Raw genomic sequence first — 15,949 nt, 5'->3', positions numbered from 1 at the left:
GATGCAATGCAAAGCTAACAATATTTACACTTATTTGTGATATCCTAAAACTTACTGTGATTTGTTGCATCTAGTTTTAGACACAGAGAAAATCTAAAAGCAAGTCTAATTAAACCTTCCTGTGCCTTCAGGTGCTGGACACTCACACATCAAAAGGTGTAATTAACAGGAGATTAACATGGGTCCTTTCTTCAGACAGTTGCAGAATACACATTTCCTCCACTTAATAATTCCCAAAGAAAGTTATAAAACCCCAAACAAGTAATTTCCCTACCACAAAATACACAACAGACTTCCTAAAGAAATGCTTATTGCATCAGCTATATACCTCAGAAATAATGCATTTCCTCTAGCAAAGTTAAAACTCAAAATGAATTTCTTCCCCTGGTCTCAGAAATAAAGATATGTCCTTTACCGACATACACACAATGCCAAAAATAAGTGCATTTGCAATTATGTAAATAAGCATCCTGCGCTATTTTCTTTAAATAACTTTATACCATAAGTTATTTATAAGTGATCAAATCACAATCACTTTTTCATTTCTGGTTGACCATAGGGTTTGTGTGTCCTAGACCTAGGCAGCTCTTAAAGTTATTCCCAATTACAATAACTTAATATTTAGTTAGACAAAAACTCATATAATCTAAAAGGCTACAATATGTTAGCAGTTTAATAATTGTTCAGCTGAACTGTGTACTGAATTCAAGCTACTATATCTGGAAACGAATTACATCAAACTGCTCAACTATCAGTAGCTCATTTCATTTTTATTTTTTCTTCTTTACAGGGTAGTAATGGTGCTCGCCATTCTGTGTTAGGAGATGGTCCACAACTGCTTACACACTACTATGACGATGCCAGGACAATGTATGAAGTGTTCCAGAGAGGGCGCCACATATCTGGTAAGATAGGATACATTATATTTGTTTAGACAGTATTCAGTAATCTTGATTGCGTGCAAATAAAGCTTGTGGAGATGAAAAGTAATTATTTATTTATTTGAATAACCATCTGAAGATACCCAGGAGCCTTGATCGATGAGAATTTTATTATATTTTTCCATCAATTAATTTATTGATCAGTTCAGGTAACTACAATTGGAAAGTAATTGGGAAAATTGGGAGTGGAGCATTATGTAACATCGTGCTGGAGGGTCAGTGAACATTATCGCAAAACAATTATTTTTTTATTACAATAAAATAAAAATTATTGTATTTATAATAATGTAATTTGATTTAGTGTCATACCAATGTAGCCTGCCTCAAATTGACTTCTAATGTCAGAGGATGTCATTAATCTTTTGTGAGCTGTCACTTTAAAGAACCACATTACATCACGTCTATTGTGCTTCCCAAAATATAACATTGAAATTCCTTCAATACTTTGAGAGACCCGTACTGTGCGTATCAGATGAATGAAAAGTACACAACGCATGTGAACTGTGCCTTGTAAATCAAATTACTATGCTTGCACCTCAGCTTAAGTTAATGTATCAGAAGCATTTGCAGGCTGAGCAAGGGTAACTGTAAAATATACACATCGCTATGTGATTGACCATTGCCTCTTTTTTGACTACAGACGTTATTTATAATTAATTTAATAACAAGCACCACTATAGTAAGCAGACCATCAGCATACCCCCAAAGGCTGCCTGCTACATGCTAAAATCGATGTGGTGATAAATGTATCAAATCTTCTAAAAAGGAAAAGTCTGTGTATTGTCCATAGTAACCAATCAGATTCTAACTGTCATTTTAGAGTATATTCTAGAAAATGATAACTACATTCTGATTGGTTGCTATGGGTAACACCTGCACTTTTTAAAAGGTTTGATATATTTACCCCTTGGTGTTTTTTTTGCACCTACAACTGGGCTGTGGAACATGAGTTAATTAAAAAGATTGGGAATACCATGGTGGTAAAATTGCCACCACAGTGGCCCTAGACCACCATTTTATTAAAGTAAAAAAAAAAATCTCTCTTGATCCGTTCCAGTCTGCAGACCTGGAAAATCAATACTCACAGTGCTCTATCAATAGGTGTATACTGCGGTTCTCATTGTGACCTCATATAATAATAATAATACAATGATTCAGCAGCAAACCATGCACTAATACCACTTTCACATCCCCCCCCCCCCCTTCCTCCCCTTAGCAATATCCCAGGAACATGAACCCGGGATATTGCTGGGGGACAGAGCCTACCACCCCGGCAAATTCTGGGTCTGCCCGGGTCTCCAAGGCAACATCACAAAAGGCGACTCTTGTGATATAAGTTTTTCTCTTTTTTTTTTATGTTTTCTATAGGTTTTTGGTGAGACCCAGGTTGAAAAACCCGGATCTCACCGTTCAGACTGGAGGCTACCCTGCTCAGACCCGGGAATAACCCTCCAAAAGTCCCTGGTCTAATTACTGAGCAATCCGACCCGTGAATTAGCAGAGGACCTGTTCACACTGAGTCTCTACCCGGGTTGTCAGGGCTTGCCCTAGCAATAACCCAGGTTTTTGAGGCAGTGTGAATGGGGTATTAGTCATGGTATTACAACTATAACTTAACAATGATTTGGTGTTTAACGTTTTAATGATAAGATTACTTCTGCAGAAATTGTACTGCATGAGGCAAAATGGACCACCATTAAAAGACAATTTGATGCTTGCTACATTTGTATGTGTAATTGAACTATTTGTATTGAACTATTGTGTAATTAAACTTAGCTTTGGTTGCCTCTGCTTTGTGTGTATGTTCAGTGAAAACCATTTACAAGCTTCAAGCTGCTTATCGGAGCAAATTAAATTAACCTTCTGTACAGCTGATTTTTCCCAACTGACCTATATTATAACTTAGTCCACTGTAAAATAAAATGGAATGTTGATGAATAAGAACAAAGCTCACGGCACTGCACTGAGTCTCCGAGGGACTGTTTGGGGCACTTATCTACAGTAACATAATGAAATAAAGGGTACAGATTTCAGTTGATAATATCATAATGATCGCAAGTGAACTTGTGTTTATTTTGAATCTAGATTATATTTCTATTAAAAGTGATGACACACAGAAGCTTGTATAAATATTATAAAACACAACTTCCTTTAAAAAGGATAGAAAAAAAGAGTATATGTAATTTATATTGTAGGTCATTAGATGGAAGGTAAAATGATCCTTACTTCTGTGACATCTTATATAGTACCGACAACACTAAGGGGTATATTTACTAAACTGTGGGTTTGCAAATGTGGAGATGTTGCCTATAGCAACCAATCAGATTCTAGCTGTCATTTTGTAGAGTGCACAAAATAAATCACAGCTAGAATCTGATTGGTTGCTATAGGCAACATCTCCACTTTTTCAAACCCGCAGTTTAGTAAATCTAGCCCTAAGTCTTTGACAATTGAAGAAAATCTAAACTGCATACTAATGTTACATGTGAATTCACTGTTGGGCCCTCTGTCCTTGGGAACATTTTTTCTGGAGATTTTAGCACTGAATCGGAGGCAGAAATTATCAATTATGTAATTAATGGCAGCCAGTATGGGTGAGGGGGGGGGGGGTTGTTCTGACAAGTACTGAACCATTCAATACCTGCCATAGCAATTTCTGCTTCCACCAGGTATTGTCATTTCCTCTGATATTAATCTCTGCTTCTAATTATCTAGTGCAGACACTCCCACCTACGTCTGTTCGATTGGGCATCGGTGGCATGTCTGATGAAGGAAAACATGGGGAATTACTATTTACTGCATGCCTCAAATGCATTCAGCAAATTTCTATATTTTGTATTTTAGTAGGTGTTTTAAAGTATAAAATATGTGAAAATCAGTCTTTTAGTTTATACACTAAAGCTGCTCCACAGCACCATCATATCCATCTTTGTGGTCAATCTGTACAAGTTTGAAAAGACATACACAGTCCTGCTATCTTTTGAACAATCTCTATAATGTATTTTGCAGTATATGATTTTTTGTATATGGCCATTTGAAACATAGAATGATAAAAAACTGTATTTATTCCTCTAGAAAACGGTCCATGTCTAGGATCCAGGAAACCCAACCAGCCTTATGAATGGTTATCATATAAGGAGGTGAGAATTATTTTTTTGCTCTAGTAATTATTTTAGTTGTATTTTGATTTGTATTAGCTAGGACTGTGGTAACATCACACTGGGCCATATAATGTTGGAGCATGCCACTTCCAACTGGGAAGCCTTGCACTTTATAGTGCTATGCTGGCCCCCAACACCCTGCAGTGACCAGGAGATACCACCTAACATTCCCGTCAATGGAGACAAATGTCCACCGGCAGTACAGCTCCTAAAACTCTTACTATCACATCTTGGTTGTATCAGTGGGGGGAGGGGTGCTTATAATTGCTCTTGCTGATCTGGAGGGCCTTCCCTACATGCCTTTTAGTATAATTATAGTCTCCACAATAGCATTGCTGCAATAAAGCCAATTATCCTCCAAAGGCATCTACTGCTAAAAAAGATAAGGACGGTACTGAGCAGACATCACATTAGCTATGACTGCACTCCTATCCTGCCTGCCAGTTTGGGGGTTAAACGTTTCTAAGGACACCTGCAGATGTTCCGCTGTTATACTTAATTAGCCAAGTTAACATATGTCAGTCTTTTCAATTATCCGGCATTGAAAATCCCTTTTTGTTTTGTAGTCTATTAATTTGCAGTGCAAGCTAGTATTACTATACAACTATGGAGATCAGCACTAATACAATGTTTTCTATAAAAAAAAAATAAGCAGAGTCTACTTTACTTTAAATTACTAAAAATATTGACATCAGGTATAAAAACAGTGCACTATATAAGCAGAATATGTGGTCTATGGGTGTACACTGTCACTGAAATAAACAAAAGTACAGTGGCAGGATTGATAGGGATTTATATTGCTGAACATGATTAAAGGGGAGTTATAGTTGTTACAAAATGTTCTTTCATATAGGAACATTCTCATTCTCTTACTACAATCGAGTGCTCAGTGGCAAGGTTTATCAATATGGCAAAGGGGTTGAGTTATCCAGCCTGAAACTTTCATCAACTTAATGTATCAAATTTCACTTTCAGTCAATCAGACAGGTGTGGGGAAAAAGAAGAGTGTTTTGTGACCACCTGATTGAAAATGTTCAAGACGAACCAGAATCTGAAGAGCCTAAAAAAGTCATGTACTCTAATAATCATTGGGATTAATTGCCATTTTTACAGTGCAACCAAACCTAGAAAAATAGTTTTATGCTGTAATGTAGAGTGAACTGCAATGTCATAGTCGACACTAGAACAGTCATAGGATTGTTTCTCCCAATACTGATCAAATGCACATTATGATTTATTTATTCTCCACATTGGATATAAATCTCACTATTCACTCTTATTCTCCTTGATTTGATATATTAATATTTAATAGAGTGTAAAATTGAAAAGTCATTTAAAATACAAACAAGTCTATTATGATTACACAAAGGTCCACCTAGACAGCACTGTGCACGATATAATGAAATGTTTACAGGTAAAGTGTTCCTGGCAAAAATCTTATCATGTTTGCAACCATGTAATTATACAAATTTTTACTTTTTTTTTTACGACGTCAGAACAGCTTTTTAAAACATTTATGTCAGTTTCATTGTACGTTGCCAAAAATTTGAATGTAGTTAATTCGGCATCATAAGTCACCGATTTAGATGGGAGAATTTGGTATATATGTAGCATTCCTCCAATTGTCATTATAGCTAGGCAAGTCTGCTGTCATCATGTAGCCTCCACAGTATAACTGGATAGTGGAGAACTGCAAGTGACTGACAGTTACCTCTGCTCAGACTACAGCGGAGCCAGCAATGGTCTGGCCAGCTTTGTCTCCCTATTATAGTGGAAACCAGTCCAGGCTCTCTATTGCTGGGGCCGACCGAGGATAAGCAGGATGGGACATGCTGCCCATTTCTAAAATTATTTTTTCCATTACACATAGGGGCATATTCAATTGTTGGCGTTACTGCCTAAAGTAATGCGGCGCGTGCACTATTACCGTCATTGCGGTAATAGTGCGCGTAAATACCGTTATTATGGTACATTTCACGCTGGATTTCAGCTCGCGGCTCAGGGAGCTGCGAGCTCAAATCCGGCTTAGTATTACCGTAATGATGGTAATACTTTTTCCGCCAACAATTGAATATGCCCCATAGAGTTGTGTTTTGGCTCATTTAAAGTATAGGACCAGATTCGAACTTCACCAGCTTTGAGCATGGTGCAAAAAGCAAGTCAGAGAATAGATGCTACCAATTTATTAATTGAAGCTGGGACAGAAACATAGTAATTTAAGTCACAAAGTACACTGCTCTGTATGCTTTACATTCATGTGACATGCGTAGTACAATTCTCCCAAAGTGCCATCTGGTGGCAAAAACATTTATTGCAGAGAATTGCAATGTTATGCTTTGTTAAACACACTCAATGTAAAGTGTGTCTTAAAAGCAATGGCATGGATAAGATGAACTAAATCACCCAGCTTTACAAATCAATTTGACACATACAACATATGTATGTTCATGAAATCAGGTGGTTAAGTAGATTACCCAGTATATCCTGTATAAAGGTTGGACCTCATACCCAGTCATCAATGGCTATTAACACTATATAATTTAAAAATAAATATAAACTAAACTGTTAAGCTAGATACACACACCACTAATCATAATGACAGAGTTGACAAACACTACCCGGCGGTTCTGTATAATAGTGACATAAAATGTGTTTAAAGTAGATGCTATTGCCATTCAAGTGTTTTTTTCTTTCAAAGGGCTAAAACTGGGAATTGGAGCATTAAGTTGGTGTACAGTGTCATGGAAGTAAGCATTGCTCTCACCAGCATAATGATAAATAATTAAATACAAACAGCACAGACAGTACAATACAAAGTGTATCAAACAACATACCCAGAGCACGTTCTTATAGGAAAAAAAATCTAGTGGTCCTTATTGTGCTCTGGTGCAGAGTTCACAGTAGCTCTGTTTTGAGGATATTTTTCTTACACATAATGACAAAAAAAGTGCTTCATTTAGAGTTGTTTTTCCCTTTTGAAGATCTCTTTGTAATAAAAAAAATAAGTAGATATACTTACTACTTCAAATAATGTTATAAATCTACATATTGATAACACCATTCTTCTTGGTATTTCTGGGAATTACATGGGACATTTGGTATTTTGTAAAGAAATCGGTTATTGTCAGCAGAATAGACGATATTATGTCACAGACAAAAAGAAGCCTGCATTATTATTAAGAAAGTGTTTGTGATGGATGATTTGCAGGTATCAGACAGAGCGGAATGGTTAGGATCGGGATTACTACACCAGGGATGCAAAGCTTCATCTGATCAGTTCATTGGGGTTTTTGCACAGAACCGCCCAGAGGTAATATACACTGCTTACACATTTCTGGATATTAGATTTGTCCTACGCCGTGGAATGGAATAGAGTGTGATTTGTCTCTTTACAGTGGATCATCTCTGAGCTTGCTTGCTATACATACTCTATGGTGGTCATTCCTTTGTACGACACTCTGGGCCATGGTGCGATCCGCTATATTATTAACACAGGTAAGAGCTTGTATTGTAAAATTCTCCTCTATACAAACATATATTCCAATTCATAAGACATACTTCAACAGTATTGGCCAATAACATTTAAATTAGTCTATTATCATGATAATATGGAGCAAGTCGTCTTACTTAACGGCAGGTGTTACTTTCATAGCCTCTTAGTGAACCTACATTATATAATGTGTGGCAATGCAATACAGTTATACTCTATTACCTCCAAAAGAAAGTATGGGTGGCTTTTATTGGGCTTGGTGTCACTTTACAGCTATGGGAAGCCTTGTCTTTGTGATGACGTATTTCAACTGTTCCCCATGTTATTATTAATGGACGAGTTGTCAAAAAAGATCGCCTTAAGGTGAGAATTTTTCACTAACTTTCCTTTGTAAGCCAGGACATATTTTATAACAGAATAAATGGATATTTTAATGTGCTTAGCTTTTTCAATAATGTTATTGTTGCTTTAATCGCGTGGGTATGCTGTCCACAGAGAGAAACAAAGTAACATACGTCCCTCAAAATAGCAGCAACATTATTAATAATAATCCATATATGTAAAAAAAGTTAGAAGCAATTGGCTCCAATGACGAGGGTAATGCTCAATTCAACAATGCGATTTGAAGAAACAATTACCTGCATTGTTGTTATAAAAACACCACCAGCATGATAAAAAAATCTCTGCCTGACCTTTAAATGCTCCTTGTCATAATCGCTATGAATCACTGGTAGTGTTTTTGGGTTTTTTAAACCACTTACTGTTAATTAGAAATGTAAAGAAATGCCTGTGTCGATGAGCTGGTTTAATAGAAACACCACCTTCAACACACAGCACATAAAGTCCCTAATACTTCTGCAAAGCTTTGTGAGTGTAAAATGTTTGTGGAATTTGGAACATATTTTATGACCACACTAATGCATTTTTGGCAGCTGATATTTCGACAGTAATATGTGACAAACCAGAGAAAGCCAAAGTCCTCCTGGAACATGTTGAGAAAGGAGAGATCCCAGGACTCAAGTCTGTTGTTATCATAGACTCGGTGGATCAGCAACTGGTGGAGAGAGGAAGAAAAAGTTATGTGCACATTCAGACTATGCAAGAGCTGGAGGTAACATTTCATTGCAATCACTCATAGTATGCCTGCAACTTCAACACCATGGTTGTTATACAACTGATATTGAATTATGATATAAAATTAAATTAAATAAGTCATCTTGAAAGGCTTCTTTAAAGTACATAAGGGCAGGGCCAGTCCTGTCTCTTACGCTGTATTCCCATTCAGTCATCAAAGACTGTCTTGGGTTTTTTTTCCCTTTGATAATAAATGAATCCCCTGACCAGATGCCCCTTACATACTGGAGATGAGGTCCTTGCCTCTCTTCATGGCAGAAATCATCATCATCATCAGCTATTTATATAATGCCACTAATTCCGCAGCGCTGTACAGAGAACTCACATCAGTCCCTGCCCCATTGGAGCTTACTGTCTAAATTCCCTATTATACACATACCCACACAGACAGAGACTAGGTTCAATTTGATAGCAGCACATTAACCTACTAGTATGTTTTTGGAGTGTGGGAGGAAACCGGAGGACCCGGGGGAAACCCACGAAAACACAGGAAGAACATACAAACTCCACATAGATAAGGCCATGGTCGGGAATTGAACCCATGACCCTAGTGCTGTGAGGGAGAAGTGCTAACCACTAAGCCACCGTGTTGCCCAGAAATACTCCTGCATACAGAAATATTCACTAAAGGCAGCCCCTGAAACAGTGCACATGCTGTACATACCTGTGTGCACAGCGTTTATGTCCATTATGCTTGCATGTCATTGTGTACAATAAATATGCTCAACCCAGAGACGTTGGTCTGAATCATGTGACGCTGGTCATTGTGTTCTGTTGTGTATCAACCTGTGAGCTTACAGGACCAAGCTGACTACTTAATTGCTTTTGCTTTGTCATTCTGCAGAACGGCTATTTCGCACTGTTTTAAATTTGGCTTCTCCTGAACTTATAGTCTATGACTAGAGCTTAGACGACACAGTCAGTTGATTCTGTTGTGGGATTGGGGTAAGACAGGGAATAGTTAAGGCCAAATTATGCTGTGGAATTGTGCAAAATATCACGGCAAAAATACTGAATGAGGCGAATGTTCTATGGAAATTCGAAAATGTTGTTAAGCTCTAGTTATAATGTAACATATGTTGTAATGATTCGTCCTTTAACAAATAACTGACAGATAACGAATATCTCTTCAACATGAAAGCCAGTGTAGTTGAGAGTGGGTGTGGTCACATTACCATCATATTTAGCTGATGTTTCTGTAAATGGTTAGTTAAAATAGTCTTTATTTAAACCCCAAATTTACTTATTTTATTTTCTCCAATATATTGATGTACTGTGAGCTACTTTTAAGAAAGCTTACAAGCCCTTAAAAAATTTTTTTTTCTAATTAATTCATTAAAATTATTGATGACTGTTAAAATAACAACTTAACGCTTAAGGTCATTTTGGGACATCACACAGCTAATCTTATACAATTGTACCCAGTTTATGGGTAAGGGCAGAGATCTGCTGACTTGGTAGAAGAGTTTGCAGTGTCTGATTAGAGAGATTGGGGTTGTTCCTTGCTATTAGGGAGAGAAACTACTGTTACATTGAAGTAAGTGGAGAGGGTGCAGTTTTGTGAGACACAGCCTTGGTCTCTTAGCAAAAGGACTTCATTTCCCTGGCAACTGTGAGGTCCCAGAGATCGGGTCTTGTTGCTAGAAATATATTGGGAAGCACTGTGGTATACTTCTGTGGAGAAACATATCTGTGACAGGATGGACCACTTATGCCACCCTGTCTGTTGTTGCTGGGAACCGGCTGGGCTTACTTTGCCACCGTTCCCTTTCGTTATTACGAATACGCCTCTCCTGCCGCAGTGGGAGGGGCCTGCTGCCACCACTGAGCTCCTTCTATGGCACTCAGAACCATGTTCCTTCTGTGCAACTGACGCTGCTAGCGTGTCTCGTTGCTGGTTACCTGGGCTGGTAACCCTGGACCTCTTACTATGGATCCGGGTTGCTGTGAATGGATGCCCCCCTGACCTATCACATGGACCAGGGCTGCTGGGTAGCAGGCAGAGCAGCGGTACTGGAAACGCTTGGGTCCAAAACCTCAGAGACAGCTGGAGAACGGATTAGATTTTAGATCTAACATGTAGATCACAGGAATAAAATTGAAGATGTTTCCAAGCAGGACTTTGAAGCAAGATGTTTATTTGCTCTCACTGATTAGAGGTATCGGTGATCAAGTCAGATGTTGAACTCAGAAGAACACTTGCATGCACACACAGCTCATCTTTTATACAGTTCAGAAATAGTCTATTTTTAGAATCAGGAAGTACCCTGCTTCCCAAATCATAGATTTACATGCATTTCAAGGCTAACAAAATTTACACTTATTTATGAAATTCTAGAAACGCTGTGATGTCCTACACCTGATTTTCAGATGCAGAGAAGCCAGGAGCCAGTCTTAATTAAAAGTTCCTGCCTTCAATGTTGGACCTTCACATATCAAAAGATCTAATTAACATGTGGCCTTTCCTCAGACCGTTCGGAATACATATTCACACAGAACAACAAAAACCAAAAACAAGCTAGTTTCCCACATCACAATACACCAAAGGCTTGGTAAACACAGGCTCATTGTATCAGATATATGCATCAGAAATAGGCATATCCTATAGCAAGGTGAGACAAGAGACGAATTTCTTCCCCTGATCTCAGAAATAACGATTACCTATCTCACAATATAAACAATATAAAAAAATAAGTGCACGTGCAATTACATAAATAAGTGCCCTGAGCTATTTTCTTTAAATACATTTTTACCAAAAGTTATTTAATAGTGATCCAGTCACAATATCTAACCACACTTCAACTAACGTAATGATATACATATCAAACACACAAAATGGACACAACGAAAAGACAACACTCATGTCAAGTCAGTCTCATGATAAATTGGACATAAATGAAGCCAAACTGCACAGTATTTTAGTAAAAACCCCCCAGAAAGGTGTGATTGAATCAAGGGGCTGGTCCTTAAGCGATAGTATGTTAGTTTTTCCACCATGTGCATTTTCCAGAGCATATGTCAACATGCTAAGCAAGACGAACATTAATTTTTGAATGAAGGTATTTGAAAAGACAGGAAAGAAAGTGGGTGTGCACCGTGAAATGTGTCACATAGGCTGGTGAGAATACATTGTTAGTAATGGAATATTCATGTCAAATTATCTTTTTCTTCCCTAGGAATGTGGGAGGGAGAACAGAAGACCACCAGTTGTAAGTGTTGTAGCAGTAGCTTTGTGTGTTCATGTAATATATGCTGAGTGCTATGGTTTTTTCCCCCCTAGAAACATGAATATTTGATCATAAATATGTGGTTTAACTGCTTACCTGGGCAATCTGATTCTATTTTGTTTATATACTCAATCCAACAATGTAAAATCAATCTTACTAGTCTTACACCTTATCCGAGAGCATATCTCAAATAAAGATCTCCCAAAATACAATTTCTAATTTACTTGATGTCAATTCAAAGTACTTTTCACATTCCTTCTGTACTATCTTCTACTTATATCTATTGCGTGCAGGGTCGGACTGGCACGCTGGGGAACCCCGCTATCCCCTGGTAGGCCCCGACCCTGATCGCTCCCCTCTTCGTTGGTGTGGGGAGCGGAAAACTTAAAAAAAAAAATAATACTCATGTGACCGCGGCGCTCCCCAACTCCTCTCTGCTCCGTTCTCACTGAATGTCGGGCGTGACGTCATTACGCCCGACGTTCAGTAGAGGGAAAAACATGGGGATAGATAATGTAATGCAGATAATGTTTTATTCCCAATGTTTTGTATTTCCAATAGAGCCAGTCTCCTCTAACAGTCTTTTGTCTCAGTCCATATTTGAAAGACTTATAAATATGGTATTTATTGATAAAACAATAAAGCTGATTTAACAAGAGAGAAGTGACAACCGTAATGCAGTTTTGTGCTTTGTGCACCATTGTATCTGTGTGTGTGTATATGTATGCTATGATGGGAATCTTAGGTTTGATGGGTTATTGATCTAAAATACACTGCACTCAGTATTTCCTCTCCAACTGACTCAAATACTGATTTATAAATAAAATTTACAGTATAAACAGCATATATTTACATATATATATATATATATATATATATATATATATATATACCATTGGGGCAGTAAATATTTTCTCCTTTACTGCTGGGCTCAGGACAAGCTCTTCACCCGACCACCCTTAGCTACTCCACTGGAGTTTGCATTTATTGCTGGAAATATTGAAAAGTAATTACAATATCTAACATACATCAATATCATTAACTGAGCATCAAATTTTACTTAATGCTGCTGTAAATTGTATTTCATATGTAATCTATTTAACAGATGCTCTTAAGGTTTGCCTACGTATCCAAAAAGCAATCTATTTTTATTTACAGCCACCTACGCCCGAAGATCTGTCTATTGTGTGTTTCACCAGTGGTACTACAGGTGAGTGATTGTCAATCTACCTCTTCATTATTACAAGTAAACCCAGCTCTGACACAGTACCCGGCAGCATGAATTAATGATTTGACTGTTATTTGTCTCAAACTGAGGGAATATGAATGATGATCTAGAGCAGACAGTTTCCCAGGGACTGATTTATCAAACGGCAGAGAGCTGTATTGCCAGCAAATAAGGCTTTTTTCACAAGATGGTTATCGCCACCAATAACCTGTTTTGTTAGTCTGTTAATGCTGTAACAGAAAGAGTGGACTGAAAAAAGTATCAATTGATTGTTGATTGAATATTTTTTTTTTTTTACTAAGGATGAACAGGGTTATTGCCCTGCCCCCTACAAAATAAGTATTATTTTGTGCATGTTTATGGAAGGAAGGGGGGTAGACTTAATATAAATTATATGCCTCTCTAAAGCATTTCTTATTATACATGCATAGTTTAAATCTAGGGGCATTATAGTTGGCGAATTCATTCATTATTTTTTTTAATCATATTGGACTGTTACTGCCATGTATGTGTTCGAAAAAAATTGGTTCTGCCTGATCAAATTGTGGTTGGAAAATCTATTTGGCAGATGACCACAGCGGTATAGTGTTTGCTAACCAGAATATTGTTAGTGTTTTAGTGCGACCAGGTCTGTGCAGTTTTGCTTTCCACAACTATGACTACTTTGGCCGCAAATCTTTTTGTTTTGGCAATAAAGCCAAATATTGGATCATTATGTCTGTGGGTGCTTTAAAGTAGATCACAATACATTAAAAGATACTATAATCCAGTAGTTTATTCAAGGGGAGGCTGACAAAGAAAGCGGACTCTCAAAGTTTGTTACAATGGGGAAAATACAATTTTGGCTATAAAGCCAACAACCTGAGATGTAATACATAAAGGACTTCGATTTACTGGTGCTTTTAAGGCCCTATAGTCCACTCTGAATGATTCTGGAAAGATCCAAACACTTCTTTATATTTTCCACCAAACTGAAGAGTTTTTATTAAAGTGTGCAGGGCCTATCGGTAGTTATATACTAGTTTATAAAGGAAGCAGATAGTCTTTGTCCTTGGATTAATATTACACTATGAACAGTTTGGTCTTTATGTATTAAATAATTGATGCCAATTACAGTACTTGCATTTCCCTAATACGCATTTAATAATTGATTGCATCTGTGTTTCAGGCAATCCCAAAGGTGCCATGCTGACCCACGGCAATGTAGTGGCTGACTTTTCCGGCTTTTTGAAAGTGACAGAGGTGAATACTTTGGAATGTGATTTAGGCCAACATAGTAGAAGACATGAGCGCATACTGTGTTTGCTGCCCATGTGCCATACATACTATAGAATATTCTTAACTCTTCATTGCTGTGTACAGTATTTTTAACCTTGCCTATCACTTATATTGAAAGCAGCCTTTGGCAACTATTCTTTTTACCCTGTGACATTACAGAGGTATATGTGCGACAATATAGTGTATGCTATAGACTCTGTGACTTGTAATATGCAGTGAGGCAGAATAATATAAGGTACTGTAATATGAAGTATTGCTGTATAGAGCTATCGATTAACTTAAACCACCCATGCGTGCAGGTGCCATTTGAATGTGCACTCTTAATATGACTCTACGGTGAGCCTTTTAAGGAATCACTGGTTGTAATGTTTGAAATGATGAGTACGTTTATTAGCTGATGTAATAGACTGACTTTATCTTAAGTTCTGTGACAGATGTTCTTCTCAAAAGGAAAATCAGATAAAAAATTAAAGGTCAGCCATGTGAACATATAGGTATTCCCATTCAAAGACCAGAAAAGAGAGCTATGATGGGAATCTTAGGTCTGATGGGTTATTGATCTAAAATACACTGCACTCAGTATTTCCTCTCCAACTGACTCAAATACTGATTTATAAATAAAATTTACAGTATAAACAGCATATATTTACATATATATATATATATATATATATATATATATATATATATATATATATATGGAGAGAGAGAGTTATTGAGTTGTACAGTTCTTTGTAAATGTACACAGATATTAGTGATGTCAACTGTTTGACTCTTGTTCAATATTAAAGCATAACTAGACTTTGATGAAACTGATGGAAATGTACTGTAAATAAGGAAAGCCTTTAAGTATGTAAAATTACCACCGCTTCTGAATCATTTAAATATCCTGCACTGTAAAACAAAATCCTGCTTTTTGAGGATTCGGGACACAGTTATACATATTGCACATATTTCGCAGTGGTGATAAATCCCCCGCCATCTAACAAGACTTGCTCGCTGCGCACTGGATGTCATCTTGCTGCACAAAATTATGTGCAGCCCCATAGAGATAGACCCTTCCTCTGAAAATACAGTTTCATGGTTTGAATACATTTGGTCAAGAGTCAGAATTATATACATTTACAGGTGCGGGCTGACAACAAGCAGCCCGGGGGGAGCACACGCGGCCGAATCACATGACACGTGATGCGACGCGGTCGCCTGAGCGTCCCGGGGGACCGATGCCCCCCGGGCCAGCCCGCCTCTGTACATTTAGAATGTCATCATGTTCCAACTGTACAGATTGAGCAGTGTTTATTGCAGTGCATGACTTACTATAGCTATCATTCACTGCAACAAACTCTACTCCATCTGTATTTCCATGCCCTACGTTAATGATGATTTCTTCATCATCCCATCTGAGGGACACTGCTACATTGGGGTTGTGGTGAGGGTGCAGGAGCTGGGCACTCAAGAGTTAACTCTTCTCAAAACTGAAGCTCCTCCCT

At 37.7% G+C, this 15,949-nt stretch overlaps 1 protein-coding gene across 4 annotated transcripts in view; it reads left to right on the top strand.

Moving 5' to 3' along the window:
* Positions 1-15,949, top strand: part of ACSL6 (acyl-CoA synthetase long chain family member 6) — a 171,252-nt gene that overhangs the window by 115,978 nt on the left and 39,325 nt on the right. For all 4 annotated transcript variants that reach the window (XM_075209840.1, XM_075209839.1, XM_075209842.1 and 1 more), the window contains exons 3-10: positions 791-905; positions 4,017-4,081; positions 7,311-7,412; positions 7,498-7,597; positions 8,525-8,703; positions 11,903-11,935; positions 13,112-13,163; positions 14,350-14,423. In XM_075209840.1, coding sequence (XP_075065941.1) covers positions 791-905; positions 4,017-4,081; positions 7,311-7,412; positions 7,498-7,597; positions 8,525-8,703; positions 11,903-11,935; positions 13,112-13,163; positions 14,350-14,423 — 720 coding nt within the window. The remainder of the gene's footprint in view (positions 1-790; positions 906-4,016; positions 4,082-7,310; positions 7,413-7,497; positions 7,598-8,524; positions 8,704-11,902; positions 11,936-13,111; positions 13,164-14,349; positions 14,424-15,949) is intronic.

This window comes from Mixophyes fleayi, chromosome 4 (genome assembly GCF_038048845.1).
Source record: "Mixophyes fleayi isolate aMixFle1 chromosome 4, aMixFle1.hap1, whole genome shotgun sequence".
Lineage (NCBI taxonomy): Eukaryota > Metazoa > Chordata > Amphibia > Anura > Limnodynastidae > Mixophyes > Mixophyes fleayi.
This window is presented reverse-complemented; position numbering and strand designations above follow the sequence as displayed.